This window comes from Bufo gargarizans, chromosome 4, assembly GCF_014858855.1.
Source record: "Bufo gargarizans isolate SCDJY-AF-19 chromosome 4, ASM1485885v1, whole genome shotgun sequence".
NCBI lineage: Eukaryota > Metazoa > Chordata > Amphibia > Anura > Bufonidae > Bufo > Bufo gargarizans.
In genome coordinates, this window is record NC_058083.1 from 379,549,220 (window position 1) to 379,563,475 (window position 14,256).

Genomic DNA, 14,256 nt, shown 5'->3' on the forward strand with positions numbered 1-14,256 from the left:
GTCCTGGGTGACCTATCCTGAAGATAGATCATCAATATAAATTGCTGGACAGACCCTTTAAGGCAGGGATGGCCAACATGAGGCTCTCCAGCTGTTGTAAAACTACGACTCCCAGCATGCCCAGACTGCCTACAGCTATCAGCCTACAGCAGGGCATGGTGGGAGTTGTAGTTTTACAACAGCTGGAGAGCCACAGGTTGGCCATCCCTGCTTTAAGGAAACCATGTGGCACAACCAGCTGTCTCTGTAAGGCCTTATGCACACGACAGTATGTGTTTTGCAGCCTGCAAAACGTGGATCCCCAAAATACAAATGCAGTCCTTATGCCGTCCGCATTATGTTACAGACCCACTCACATGTTCTGTCTTTTGCGTAATGGACAAGCCTGTGTTGTGTATCTTTTGCTTTGTTGGATGCTTTTTGGGCCCTGCTGGACGGCTTTAAAGCTACGTGATAAGTGGCAAGAATAATTGGAGCTGAAATGCAATAAGACTGGAGGATGGTAAGCCTTGCATGTTGTAATCATAGTACGGCATAAAGGATGAAACCCTTTAACGACCAGCCCTGAAAAGGGCTTAATAACCAAGCCAGATTTTAGAATAACTCATCGAAATAATTTTGAAATTGTCCTTACATATTGTACTTTATTTAGGTGATAAAATGACACCTTTTGTTTTTTGCATATATTTACTGAAAACACCCAAAATTATTTTTTCGTTTATTTTTTCTTTCTAATTTTATATAGTAACATAGTATATATGGCCGAAAAAAGACATTTGTCCATCCAGTTCGGCCTGTTATCCTGCAAGTTGATCCAGAGGAAGGCAAAAAAAAAAAACTCTGAGGTAGAAGCCAATTCTCCCCACTAAAAAAATTCCTTCCCGACTCCAATCAGAATAAATCCCTGGATCAACGACCCCTCTCTAGTAGCTATTGCCTGTAATATCATTAAGCTCCAGAAATACATCCAGGCCCCTCTTGAATTTCTTTATTGTACTCTCCATCACCACCTCCTCAGGCAGAGAGTTCCATAGTCTTACTGCTCTTACCGTAAAGAATCCTCTTCTATGTTTGTGTACAAACCTTCTTTCCTTCAGACACAGAGGACGTCCCCTCGTCACAGTCACAGTCCTGGGGATAAACAGATGATGGGATAGATCTCTGTACTGACCCCTGATATAATTATACATAGTAATTTGATCTCCCCTTAGTCTCCTTTTTTCTAAAGTGAATAACCCTAATTTTCATAATCTTTCCGGGTACTGTAGTTGCCCCATTCTAGTTATTACTTTAGTTGCCCTCCTCTGGACCCTCTCCAGCTCTGCTATGTCTCCCCAGAACTGCACACAGTACTCCATGTGTGGTCTGACTAGCGATTGTAAAGTGGTAGGACTATGTTCTCATCACGGGCATCTATGCCCCTTTTGATGCAACCCATTATCTTATTGGCCTTGGCAGCAGCTGCCTGACACTGTTTTTTGCAGCTCAGTTTGCTGTTTATTAAAATTCCTAGATCCTTTTCCATGTCAGTGTTACCCAGTGTTTTTCCATTTAGTATGTACGGGTGACTTGCATTATTCCTTCCCATGTGCATAACTTTGCATTTGTCAGTGTTAAACCTCATCTGCCACTTATCTGCCCAAGCCTCCAATCTATCCAGATCCCTCTGTAGTAGTATACTGTCCTCTTCCGTGTTAATTACTTTACACAGTTTAGTGTCATCTGCAAAAATTTATATTTTGCTATGCAAGCCTTCTACAAGATCATGAATAAATATATTGAAGAGAATGGGGCCCAATACTGACCCCTGAGGTACCCCACTAGTGACGGTGACCAAATCTGAGTGTGTACCGTTAATAGCCACCCTCTGTTTTCACTCAGCCAGTTACTTACCCACATACAGACATTTTCTCCCAGTCCGAGCATTCTCATTTTATATACTAACCTTTTATGTGGTACAGTGTCAAATGCTTTGGAGAAGTCCAGATATACGACATCCATTGATTTGCCGTTGTCAAGTCTAGAACTTGCCTCCTCATAGAAACTGATTAAATTAGTTTGACATGACCGATCCCTCACAAAGCCATGCTGATATGGCGTTATTTGCTTATTTCCGTTGTGATGCTCTAATATAGCATCTCTTAGAAAACCTTCAAACAGTTCCCTACAACAGATGTTAAACTTACCGGCCTATAGTTTCCAGGCACTGTTTTTGGAACCTTTTTGAATATTGGCACCACATTTGCCATGCTCCAATCCTGTGGGACAGTTCCTGTCAGTATAGATATATGTGTATGTGTATGTGTGTGTGTGTGTATGTGTATATATATATATATATATATATATATATATATATATATATATATATATATATATATATATATATATATATATATATATATATACACACAGTGCAGACCAAAAGTTTGGACACACCTTCTCATTCAAAGAGTTTTCTTTATTTTCATGACTGAAAATTGTAGATTCACACTGAAGGCATCAAAACTATGAATTAACACATGTGGAATTATTTTCAGTTGTTTCACACTTTTTTGTTATGTATATATGTCATGTTCTAGGTTCTTCAATGTAGCCACATTTTTGCTTTGATTACTGCTTTGCACACTCTTGGCATTCTCTTGATGAGCTTCAAGAGGTAGTCACCTGAAATGGTCTTCCAACAGTCTTGAAGGAGTTCCCAGAGATGCTTAGCACTTGTTGGCCCTTTTGCCTTCACTCTGCGGTCCAGCTCACCCCAAACCGTCTCGATTGGGTTCAGGTCCGGTGACTGGAGGCCAGGTCATCTGGCGCAACACCCCATCACTCTCCTTCATGTTCAAATAGCCCTTACACAGCCTGAGGTGTGTTTGGGGTCATTGTCCTGTTGAAAAATAAATGATGGTCCAACTAAACGCAAACCGAATGGAGTAGAATGCCGCTGCAAGATGCTGTGGTAGCCATGCTGGTTCAGTATGCCTTCAATTTTGAATAAATCCCCAACAGTGTCACCAGCAAAGCACCCCCACACCATCACACCACCTCCTCCATGCTTCACGGTGGGAACCAGGCATGTAGAGTCCATCCGTTCACCTTTTCTGCGTCGCACAAAGACACGTTGGTTGGAACCAAAGATCTCAAATTTGGACTCCTCAGACCAAAGTGCAGATTTCCACTGGTCTAATGTCCATTCCTTGTGTTCTTTAGCCCAAACAAGTCTCTTCTGCTTGTTGCCTGTCCTTAGCAGTGGTTTCCTAGCAGATATTCTACCATGAAGGCCTGATTCACACAGTCTCATCTTAACAGTTGTTCTAGAGATGTGTCTGCTGCTAGAACTCTGTGTGGCATTGACCTGGTCTCTAATCTGAGCTGCTGTTAACCTACGATTTCTGAGGCTGGTGACTCGGAGGAACTTATCCTCCGCAGCAGAGGCGACTCTTGGTCTTCCTTTCCTGGGGCGGTCCGCATGTGAGCCAGTTTCTTTGTAGTGCTTGATGGTTTTTGTGACTGCACTTGGGGACACTTTCAAAGTTTTCCCAATTTTTCGGACTGACTGACCTTAATTTCTTAAAGTAATGATGGCCACTTGTATTTCTTTACTTGGCTGCTTATTTCTTGCCATAATACAAATTCTAACAGTCTATTCAGTAGGACTATCAGCTGTGTAACCACCTGACTTCTCCACAACGCAACTGATGGTCCCAACCCCATTTATAAGGCAAGAAATCCCACTTATTAAACCTGACAGGGCACACCTGTGAAGTGAAAACCATTTCAGGTGACTACCTCTTGAAGCTCATCAAGATAATGCCAAGAGTGTGCAAAGCAGTAATCAAAGCAAAAGGTGGCTACATTGAAGAACCTAGAATATGCCATGTTTTCAGTTGTTTCACACTTTTGTTATGTATATAATTCCACATGTGTTAATTCATAATTTTGATGCCTTCAGTGTGAATCTACAATTTTCATAGTCATGAAAATAAAGAAAACTCTTTGAATGAGAAGGTGTGTCCAAACTTTTGGTCTGTACTGTATGTATGTGTGTATATATAATATATATATTTTAAGAAATACTTTTTTTTTACAGTTTAGGTGACTGACTAATATTTTTTTTACTTTTTAACAGACTTTGAATTTTTTTTTTAAATGCAGCATGTTTTCCTGCACCAAACATAAGTTTGCGGAGGCTGACAGGTGTCTATTTGATTGATAACCCTCAAAGTGACCCATTTTTTTTATATACTAGACCCCTTAGTGTACTTATCTAGGTGTGTAGTGAGTATTTTGGCCCCACACATTTTTATTTTTTTATTTTTTTGTAGGAACTAATGCAAAGCAAAAAAATAAGAATTGCATTTTTTTCACAAATGTGTCCTTTTAAAGACATATTTGCACAGTTCACATAAAAATTAAGAAATACATCCCATTTCTCTCATTTTCAGAAATATCCCCTTTATGGCCCTAAAACTGTATCTGGATACACATGGCTCTCATGGCACAAATTTTGCTTGATAATGTTTCAGGCCTTGTTGCACACTTGTACAAGCAAAGATCTGCAAAAATAACATCCCCCCCCTTTTTGTTTCCCAAGGACACACAAAAATAAAATAATGCACCCTACATTTTGTCACCCTTTTTTCTCTCAGTTTTAGAAACATCCCCGTTGTGGCCCTAAACCTGTATTGGGACACTCTGCAATGCACGAAAGGAAAGGCTCACCCAGTAGTGGCTTTCAGGACACAAATTTTGCTTGAAAATGTTTCAGACCCCATTTCACACTTACACAGGCGTAGAGCTGCTAAAATGATACCCCCCACCCCTAAATGACCACATTTTAGAAACTAGATCCCTCAGAGGGCTAGACTTCGGGTCTAGTGAATATTAGGGCCCTACTATTTTTTTTATTTTTTTAGGTAATTAAATTTTGTTGTGTTTCAGTTTCAGAGGAAACTAATGAAAAACACCCCAAATTTTATTGCACTGGTTTCTTCTATTTATCGAAGCACCCACAGTAAAACCACAATCTGCTTACTGGACATACAACGGGGCCAAAAATGAAGTGTGCAACCTTTTTGGCTTTGAATGTCAGGCCCCAGCCTATATTTTTAGGGGTATTGAGCTATTGTAGACAAGAGTAGGGCATGTTCTATTTTTTGGTGGAACGGAAGTGCGAATCCGCAAATGCAGATGCAGACAGCACATTCCAGCCCCGTTTTGCGGATGTGTGAATGGACCCTTATACTAAGTCCATGTTTTTAGTTTAAACAAATATGGCTGCAAATATCTGGTCAGATGAAACCCCAACCCTTCCCTCATGAATTTATTGTAGTCCGTTAAGCACACAGTTTTTTGCTCGTCGGATGTGGATCCCATTCCCCTTACTGCCACTGTATTCAGGACATACACGTATTTTCTGTCCCTAAACTTGGCGGCCAACAGTTCATCACTTTAACAATCCTTTTGGCATTTGCTTTCCTACCAGCTGCGGTGGAAAGCCCTTTTTATATTTTTGAAATGTTCCACAGGCTCCAGTGTGTGATGTGTGCAGGAGTTTGGCTAAGGGCACACTTGTGTAAAAATTGGATGTATATAGGTAACCTAGTAACATAGTTTATAAGGCCGTTTGGCCTGTTCTCCTGCAATTGATACCCTTTGTGCAGTAAGGGCTGACGGTCAGATTAGGTGGACACCCTGGAGGATTTATTTCTCTGTCCCTCCCTTCATAAATTCTAAAGGCAGAAGTATAGCTTGTTTGACTTTCACAAAGCTTATACAGCTTTACCCCTCTTGTTCGCTTTATTGATGGTTTAAATTGTCTGAAGGACAGTCTTCCCTTACAACTCATTAGGGATACGTCAGTGCTGACACTTTGTTCAGAGGTGTAATGGGTTTTAATAATCAATGGTCAAAAGGTTAAAGGGGTTGTCCAAGTTATATTTATTGATGACCTATCCCCAGGATAGGTCATCAATATCAGATCGGAGGGGGTCCGACACCCGGCACCCCCTCTGATCAGCTGTTGGAGGAGGAGACTCGCACGGTGTCAGTGCCGCCTCCTCTTCACTGTTTACCTTCTAGCCGTTGCATCTGCAGTGGTGAGCAGGTGTAATTACACCCAAGCCTTCCTATTGAAATGAATGGGACGGCTTGGGTGTAATTACACCTGCTCACCGCTTCAGATGCAACGGCTAGAAGGTAAACAGTGAAGAGGAGGCAGCGCTGACACTGCGCATGCCTTCTCTTCAAACAGCTGATCGGAGGGGGTGCCGAGTGTCGGACCCCTTACAATCTGATATTGATGACCTATCCTGGGGACAAGTTATCCTATAACTTGGACAACCCCTTTAATCTGTTTTGGGAAGGGCTTGTTTATTGTCCTTCATAGCGGTGTCTGGGCATTACTGCAGGGAATACAGGGGTGACGTGAGTGCCGCTGGATGCCGAGTATGATCACATATTCGGCAATTCTGATGTTGAAGGTAAGCACCAAGATTTTTTATAACTCGTGCAGAGCTGTGGATTTCCGGTCACTGGAGTATATAGATGAGGGATGCAGCACAATGTGCTGCCTCACATATATATTTGTTTGGTGGACTATATCAGATAAGAGTCCATCACTTACGGTATAAAGTGAAAAATAATCCATTATGGAATTTATCCCTGGGGTGGCAGTGAATTTGGATATTATTGAGGAAAATTATGTGGTCGATGTCCATGTAAGAGTAGCAACTTCAATGGGTGGGCCTGGTATTTCTCACCCTGCAGTACCACTCAGATCTGACACTTCTTATTGGAATACAGTATCATCCCTAATAGAAGTGTCTGAAACACTGTCATTAAGGTTGAGCGAATCAAGCTTCGGATCAATTGTTTCCGTACAGCATTACAATGTATGTGCTCCACGTAGGAAAACTTTGTCTCGGCCAAAGTTGTGCAAGACTTTGGTAATTGACTTCGGTATTCCTATATGTGTCGTTAAAAACACTTTAAAACAGGAATCTGAAGTCTGCTTTTGTCCTAGCCGGTACCTCTGTACCGACGCCAACTTCACATTCCTACTTTTAAACGTTTAAAGAGGACCTTTCACTAGTATACTAACTATCTGTGGGCAGAGCGGCGCCCAGGGGTCCCCCTGCACTTTCTAGTATGCCTGGGCGCCGCTCCGTTCGCCCGGTATAGGCTCCGGTGTCTCAGCTCCGTCTGTTGTACTGGACTGATTTTTTTGTAGGAGGCGTGTCCCTTGCTGCAGGGCTAGCCAATCGCAGCACACAGCTCATAGCCTGCCCACAGATAGAGTTAGTTTTTAGTTTGTATACTAGTGAAAGGTCCTCTTTAAGTATGCAGATAGGTATACCGAAGTCATTTACTGAAGTCTTGCACAACTTCGGCCAAGGTGCAGTTTTCCTACATGGAGCTCGTACATTTTAATGCTGTACACAGAAACAACCTTACAAACAACGTTTTCTAACTAATCGACTTCGGATTTCGCTCAACCCTGTCATCATCGCTAATGAAGCACTCTGCCTCAGAAGCATTGTCAGCATGAATCTGAACTCTGAGGTGAGCAAGTTATAAGGCTCCTCCAGGGTGCACCATGCCAAAAGAAAAATTTGTAACATAGTACACTAAAATGACTTTTGGCACAGATGGTTATGGGTTCAAGTCGTTCCCCCCACTGGGGGTAATTAATATTATTGGGAGCCACAATATTACAGCGATTTAACACCCTGTGTTAAGCCACGCCCCCACAACTACAACCCTTTGGGGTGTGGCTTAACTTGGCCGATATTTTTTGTTGGGAAAGGTGGCCACCCTATACTTGATACACTCGTATGATCTATAGGCTTTAGGGAACGGCCTGTGGACTGTCAGTGATAGGATTTAGACACTGAGTGAGAAGTAAATTCATGTGCGGGTGTAGCAGCTGCAGACAGCAGAGTGGGGGGCATGTCCAGCCTGTGACTCATCACTGTGCAGTGCAGCCAGGCTTGTGTATCAATAAAGTTATGTATTCAACAAAACAAAAAGGGGCACATATGCATGTGAGGGGTGTTAGGAGCACATAAAAAGAACTTTGATTTTGGGACCGGACGACCTTTTTAACTTTGAGACAACTCCTTTAAGTGGTATTCTGGTCATTACATTATCTGTTATCCATAGAATAAGGGATAACTATTAAATCAGAGGGGATCAAACATGGCTTCCTCCTCAGTCAAGAGGCCAGCTCTGCGCTGTGTGTGCACAGCAGTGCTGTTTATGAACTGCAGATATGAGCATTACCAATGAGTTTATTGTGTGCATGTATGTTGACAACCATTACTATCCTGTTCTGTACCATCATGCAAGTGTCAGGGCCCACTACTTCTAAGGGGCCTACTCGGGTCTATGCTGAAGATCACTGTATGGGGAATCCCTCAGGGTCCATTCACACGTCCGTTTTGGTGTTCCGCATCCGTTCCGATTAAAAACGGAACGTTATGCGGATCCATTCATTTTCAATAGAATCAGCAAATAATCGGACAGCACTCATGGTGCCCTCCGATTCCGTGATTCCGCTCCGTTCCGTGGGTTCCGTTATTCAGATCCTGGAAAAAAATATACCCTGTCCTACTATTTGTCCGATTTTGCGTTCAGTCATCCCATTCTAGTCAATGGATCCGTCGAAAATCTGGAAGACATGCTAAAAGCATCCTCATGTCATCCAGATTTTCGGATCCGCAAAAAACAGGAACGTTTATCTGGAAAGGTAAAAATACTGACGTGTGAATGGACCCTCAGTGTTACTGAACAGTCAGAAATCTAGTCCCTGCTTTGACTCCATATATGGCTATGTCCATAGCACTGGAGTCAGTGCTATGAACATGAAGGGGGTATCCCAAATCATTATCAGTATACTTGGGGACACCCAGTGTATTTAAGTCTAATTTAGCCTTTATTTCTGAAATGTTTCTGCCGGGATTTAAACTCGCAACTTTCTACATTAGAGGCAAGAACCTTAACCACTGAGCTATGAAGCTAAATGCTAAACTGTGCTAGAAAAACCTCATAGTAGTTTCTCATTTATTAGGTATTCCTATACAGCAGAAGTATAATTTTTATTTATTTTTTATAATGTAAAAAAATGTATGGCACAAAATAAATGTGTAATTACAGAAGTATTTGAACACCCTGCGATTTTGCAAGTTCTCCCACTTAGAAATCATGTAGGGGTCTGAAATTCGCATTGTAGGTGCATTCCCACTCATAAAATAAAAAATCAGGAAATCACATTGTATCAGTTGTTTTAAAGAATTTGTCTTCCACTGCTGAACATAAGTATTTGAACACCTGAGAAAATCTGTACAAAAGGGATGGTGTTCTTGGGATTCAACTCATCCTTCTTTTTCCTCCAAACACAAGTGAAGTGTAGACCAAAAAGTTCTACTTTGGTCTCATCTGACCACATGACTTTCTTCCATGCCTCCTCTGTATCATCCAGATGTTCATTGGCAAACTTCAGACAGGCCTGGACATGTGATGACTTGAGCAGCGGAACCTTCCGTGCAATGCATTATTTGAAACCATGACAGCGTAGTGTTCTACCGGAAACCTTGGTCCCAGCTCTCTTCATGTCATTGACCAGCTTCTCCCTTGTAGTTCAGGGCCGATTCCTCACCTTTCTTATCCGTGATACCCCACGAGGTGAGATTGTCTCTTCCATTTTCTAACAATTGCGCCAACAGTTAATCTGTTTTCACCAATCTGCTTGGCAATTGCCTCGTAGCCCTTCCCAGCCTTGTAGAGGTCATCTGTTTTGTCTCCGGTGTCTTTTGACAACTTTTGGTCTTGCCCATGGTAAGTAGTTGGCATCTGACTGACTGTGGGGTGGGCAGGTGTCTTTGAAGAGCTCAGACAGGTGCTACTAAGTTAGATTAATGAGTGGAGTAGAGGTGGCCTTTTTAAAGGCACAGTAACAGGTCTTTGACAGCCAGAATTCTTGCTGTTTCTCAGGTGTTCAAATATTTATGTTCAGGAATGCAAGACAAATACATTCTTTAAAAATCATACAATGTAATTTCCTGAATATTTTTTATTTTATATTTTGTCTGAGCGGGAATGCACCTACAATGTGAACTTCAAACCCCTCCATGATTTCTAAGTGGGATACGTAGATTTTATGTATGTGTGTGTGTGTGTGTATGTGACCCCCATAACTTTGTTTATAGTTATGTCTACTGTGGGGGTTTAGCTGTATCTCCAGGGTCTCAGTCAAAGAATTGTCGCTGACAACCGTGTTGATTTGTCCAAACAGTGCATTTATTTTTTAAACCAGCACCAACAAACACGTTTCAAAATGAAAACCTGCCCATTTGGGCTCTACCTAATCATATAACATAAATCCCTAAAGCACCTAAACAGAGAGCAGTTCACACACTGTCTCTGGTGCGGCTTTCTCAGCCAGTAGTACTCCAGGCTGTAGCATGGTCAGTCCAGACTATCTCCCAGCCTGATGGTCTCTCAGCCTTGTCCAGCTGAGACCACACTCGCACAGCCTCCAGCAGGACTGGGTTTTACAAAAACTCAGTCTCCTTCCCCAGACTGAGGGCCACACCCAAGTCCAGCAGCAGGATTAAATATCATCCCTGGACCTGGGCATATTCCAAAATCCTGGACTGGAGCATGGGGAACTGTCACCCACCCAACACATTGCCTGTTCCCAGTAAAAGCCTGCCCTGGACTAGCTGTCTTGGTGTCCACCAACTAACTTGGTGGCCACCTATATCTAGGGCTTTTACTCCACCAAGGTCGGGCCCCTTGGTGACACACTCCTGGTGCAAACAACACCCCTTTTTCATGCTTCCCCGGGACTTTACTGCACCCATCACTATTCACATTGCCACACTACAGAGATGTGTGGGGGCTCATTTGAGGGAAATCTGTCTTTTTTTACAATACCATTTTGGGGTGTGTATGACTTGATCACTTTTTATTCACTTTTCTTGGGAGATAAAGTGATGAAGAAAAACGTCAAATCGGCCTTTTTGTTGTTGTTGTTTCTTCACCATATGGGCTAACTTTTTTTAATTTTTTTTTAAAATATATTTTAATAGTATGAGTTAGTGTTGGTCGAGCACCAAAGTGCTCGAGTAAAGAGGCCCATATTAAGGAATGGCGATTAAAACAGCTCCTCGGAATATCAGAGTGTGGGATCACTTTTTTTTTAATCACTTTTTTTAATTACCGTACTTTTAATCAGATTGCAACTTATACAGAATAATGGAAATTGCTCCATTACTCTCTATAGAAATCACTATATAACAGTTTAGTGCTGCCACCTAGTGGTCTGATTTACGCTGGAGGAAGGCGCGTCTGAGCAGGAAGCCCGCGTTTCCGTTTTCTAACACTCTCAGATGCCGTAGTGACACTTGACTAAATGCCACAAGGGGGCCCACATGAAACTATAACCGGCCCTGCCATCATGTCTGAAGATGAACTCAGTTTTGTAACTTGGGCATGTTTTATAGTTAACTTAGCAAGAAAAAAATGATCACGATTATAATCGATATTCATTTATAAAGTTAAAATAATTATGATTCTTTTTGTGCCATGACCGCACAGTGCTACATATTACTATTATGAATAATTTCTGCAATTGCTGTGTTTGCTGCTTAGCATCCCAACAGCAACAAGTGCATTCACCGAATTGTAACACTGCTCATTACTCAAAATTCACATCCCAGTGTGCTACTTTAGCTTTTACACTCCTTTTTTTCCATGTTTTCCATTTTAGTTGCAAGTTATCAGAGCATTTGGAATCTTAAAAAAAGCAGCAGCAGAAGTAAACAAGGATTACGGCCTTGACCCCAAAATCGCTGAGTATATTATCAAGGCGGCTGATGAGGTAAGCATGTGAATCGGTAAACTGGCACTTTCCATCATGGGTAGAGCAAACCTGTATGAAATGTAGAGGAGCAATGTCTCTTATAGCTGAATCGGCTATTAACAGCCAATCAAGTGGCGCTCGAGCTCACACACGACGTTGCTACTCCACTTTGCTGAAGCCTTACATAGCCCATTTATGCCAGGCTTTAGGAAAGCACCGCTGGTACAGGCAGATGGATTGATCCTCTGGTCTGTACATCACTCGATGGGGCTGCAGGGGAGTCCGTACTCCCATACACAGCGCTGTATGGGACTATGGATTCTAAAGCACTGTACACACCAGAAATATAGGTGCCTATTTTGCTGGGAAAATGTAAAAAAAAAAAAGGATATTAGAAAAAATAAATAAAAATCCGGTATTTACAATAAGTTTTAATACAGTATTTGAAAAGTTTGAGATACACTTTAAATGTGTCTGCTCCAAAGAATGACCTGCTGTTACCGAGATTGACTTCCTATAGGAAAATGGTTGTGCTTTGCCATGGGGGGGGGTGTTTACTGAGACTTTCCTTCACATTGCTGTGACAGTAAGCCCAGGCGGCGTCACACCGGCATCTTCCCTGCTGGCGATAAGACATAAAGTATATAAAGACCACACTCCTTGTACTCTAACCGGGCCTAACCGATGTACAAATCTCTCTGCCCCCTCCCTGCTGAGGAGTCCTACTGAGTTTTTTTATTTTTTTTTATCTACTTTGCTTTACTTTTTTTATTTTGCACTTTGTGCCCACCAAACAAGACTTCTGGGTCTGCGATTGCCTGGAGTCCGGTATGATGTGATTGCTAAGACCAGAACTGGAAGCTGCACTACGCTCATTGAGTGCTACTATAGGAGAGGCAGGACTGGTAAATACATGAATGGGGGACCTAGCTGTCTCTGACAATGGGCTCCTTGCAGCTTCCAACTCTGCAAGAGTGTTCAGAAACGTCCTAACACATTGAAATCCTATCCTCAGGGTAGGTCATCAATATCTGATCGGTGGGGATCCGAAGCCCAGGACTCCCGCCAATCGGCTTTTTTGAGAAGGCAGCAGCAGCTTAACAAGCACAGTGCCAGACATTGTATAGCGGTTGTGCTTGGTATTGCAGCTCAGCCTAATTGAATGGAATGAGGCTGATCTGTTCCTAGGCCACGTGATTGATTGAATGTGTAGTAACTAGCCTAGAAAAAGCAGAGAGAAGGCTTCTGCGCTCCTTTGAGTCCTTCTTCTCAAGCAGCTGATTGGTGGGGGTCCCGGGTGTCGGACCCCACCAGTCAGATACTGATGACCTATCCAGAGGATAGGTCTTCAGAAAAAAAGATCTCGGAAGACCCCTTTAATAATCTTCCAGATGAACTTTTCTTGCTCATTTGTTCCAACATTAGGTTGCCGCTGGTAAGCTTGATGATCATTTCCCTTTAGCTGTGTGGCAAACTGGCTCTGGAACACAGAGCAACATGAATGTTAATGAAGTAATTAGTAACCGAGCCATTGAGATGATGGGTGGAAAGCTTGGAAGCAAAGACCCCGTGCACCCTAATGATCACGTTAATAAAAGCCAGGCAAGTACAGTGTTTTTTATATTTTTATATTTTTTGTAAATCTAGGTACACTTTAAAACTTTGTACCTTGAAGGGGTTATCTCACTTGAGCAAGTGGCATTTATCATGTAGAGAAAGTCAAAACGAGGCATTTACTAATGTATTGTGATTGTCCATATTGCCTCCTTTGCTGGCTGGATTCATTTTTCCATTACATTATACATTACTAGTTTCCATGGGTATGACCATCCTGCAACCAATCAGCGGTGGGCGTGCTTGCATGCTGTAGGAAAAAGCGCCCCTTTCTTGTAGTGTGCCAGCATGGGCATGCTGGATTGCAGGGTGTTCATAACTAGTGTTGAACGAATCGAGCTTTAGATCATAGATCCGAAATCTGTTAGTTCCAACACTTCGTTTTCATGCTGTCCGGAGTCCTGTGTTTGTACAGCAATAAAATCGGCCAAAGTCGTGCAAGTGAATGAATTCGGTAATCACTTCTGGTCTATAAAAACAATGTCAAATAGCAATCAGAAGTTGCGGTTTGGTACTGAATTTTAAATGTATTTAAAAATTTAGAAAAGAATACCAAATTCATTCACCGAAGTCCCGTGCGTCTTCAGGTGAAATTAATTTTGCCTCCACGGAGGCAACACATTTATAATGTGGTTTTCTGGACAGCATTAAAACAAGGTCTTGGAACGAATCAACTTCGGATCTATGATCCGAAGTTCCATTCCCATAACACTAGTGATAACCGTGGAAACGAGCAGTGTATAATAGGCTGAAAAAATGAATCCAGCCAGCAAAGGAGGCAA

General features: G+C 42.2%; 1 protein-coding gene across 1 annotated transcript in view; it reads left to right on the forward strand.

The window, feature by feature from the left end:
* FH (fumarate hydratase) overlaps nt 1–14,256 on the forward strand; it is a 118,276-nt gene that overhangs the window by 40,048 nt on the left and 63,972 nt on the right. Inside the window, exons 3-4 of the mRNA XM_044291188.1 lie at nt 11,768–11,878; nt 13,286–13,462. Of these exons, the coding sequence (XP_044147123.1) occupies nt 11,768–11,878; nt 13,286–13,462 (288 nt within the window). The remainder of the gene's footprint in view (nt 1–11,767; nt 11,879–13,285; nt 13,463–14,256) is intronic.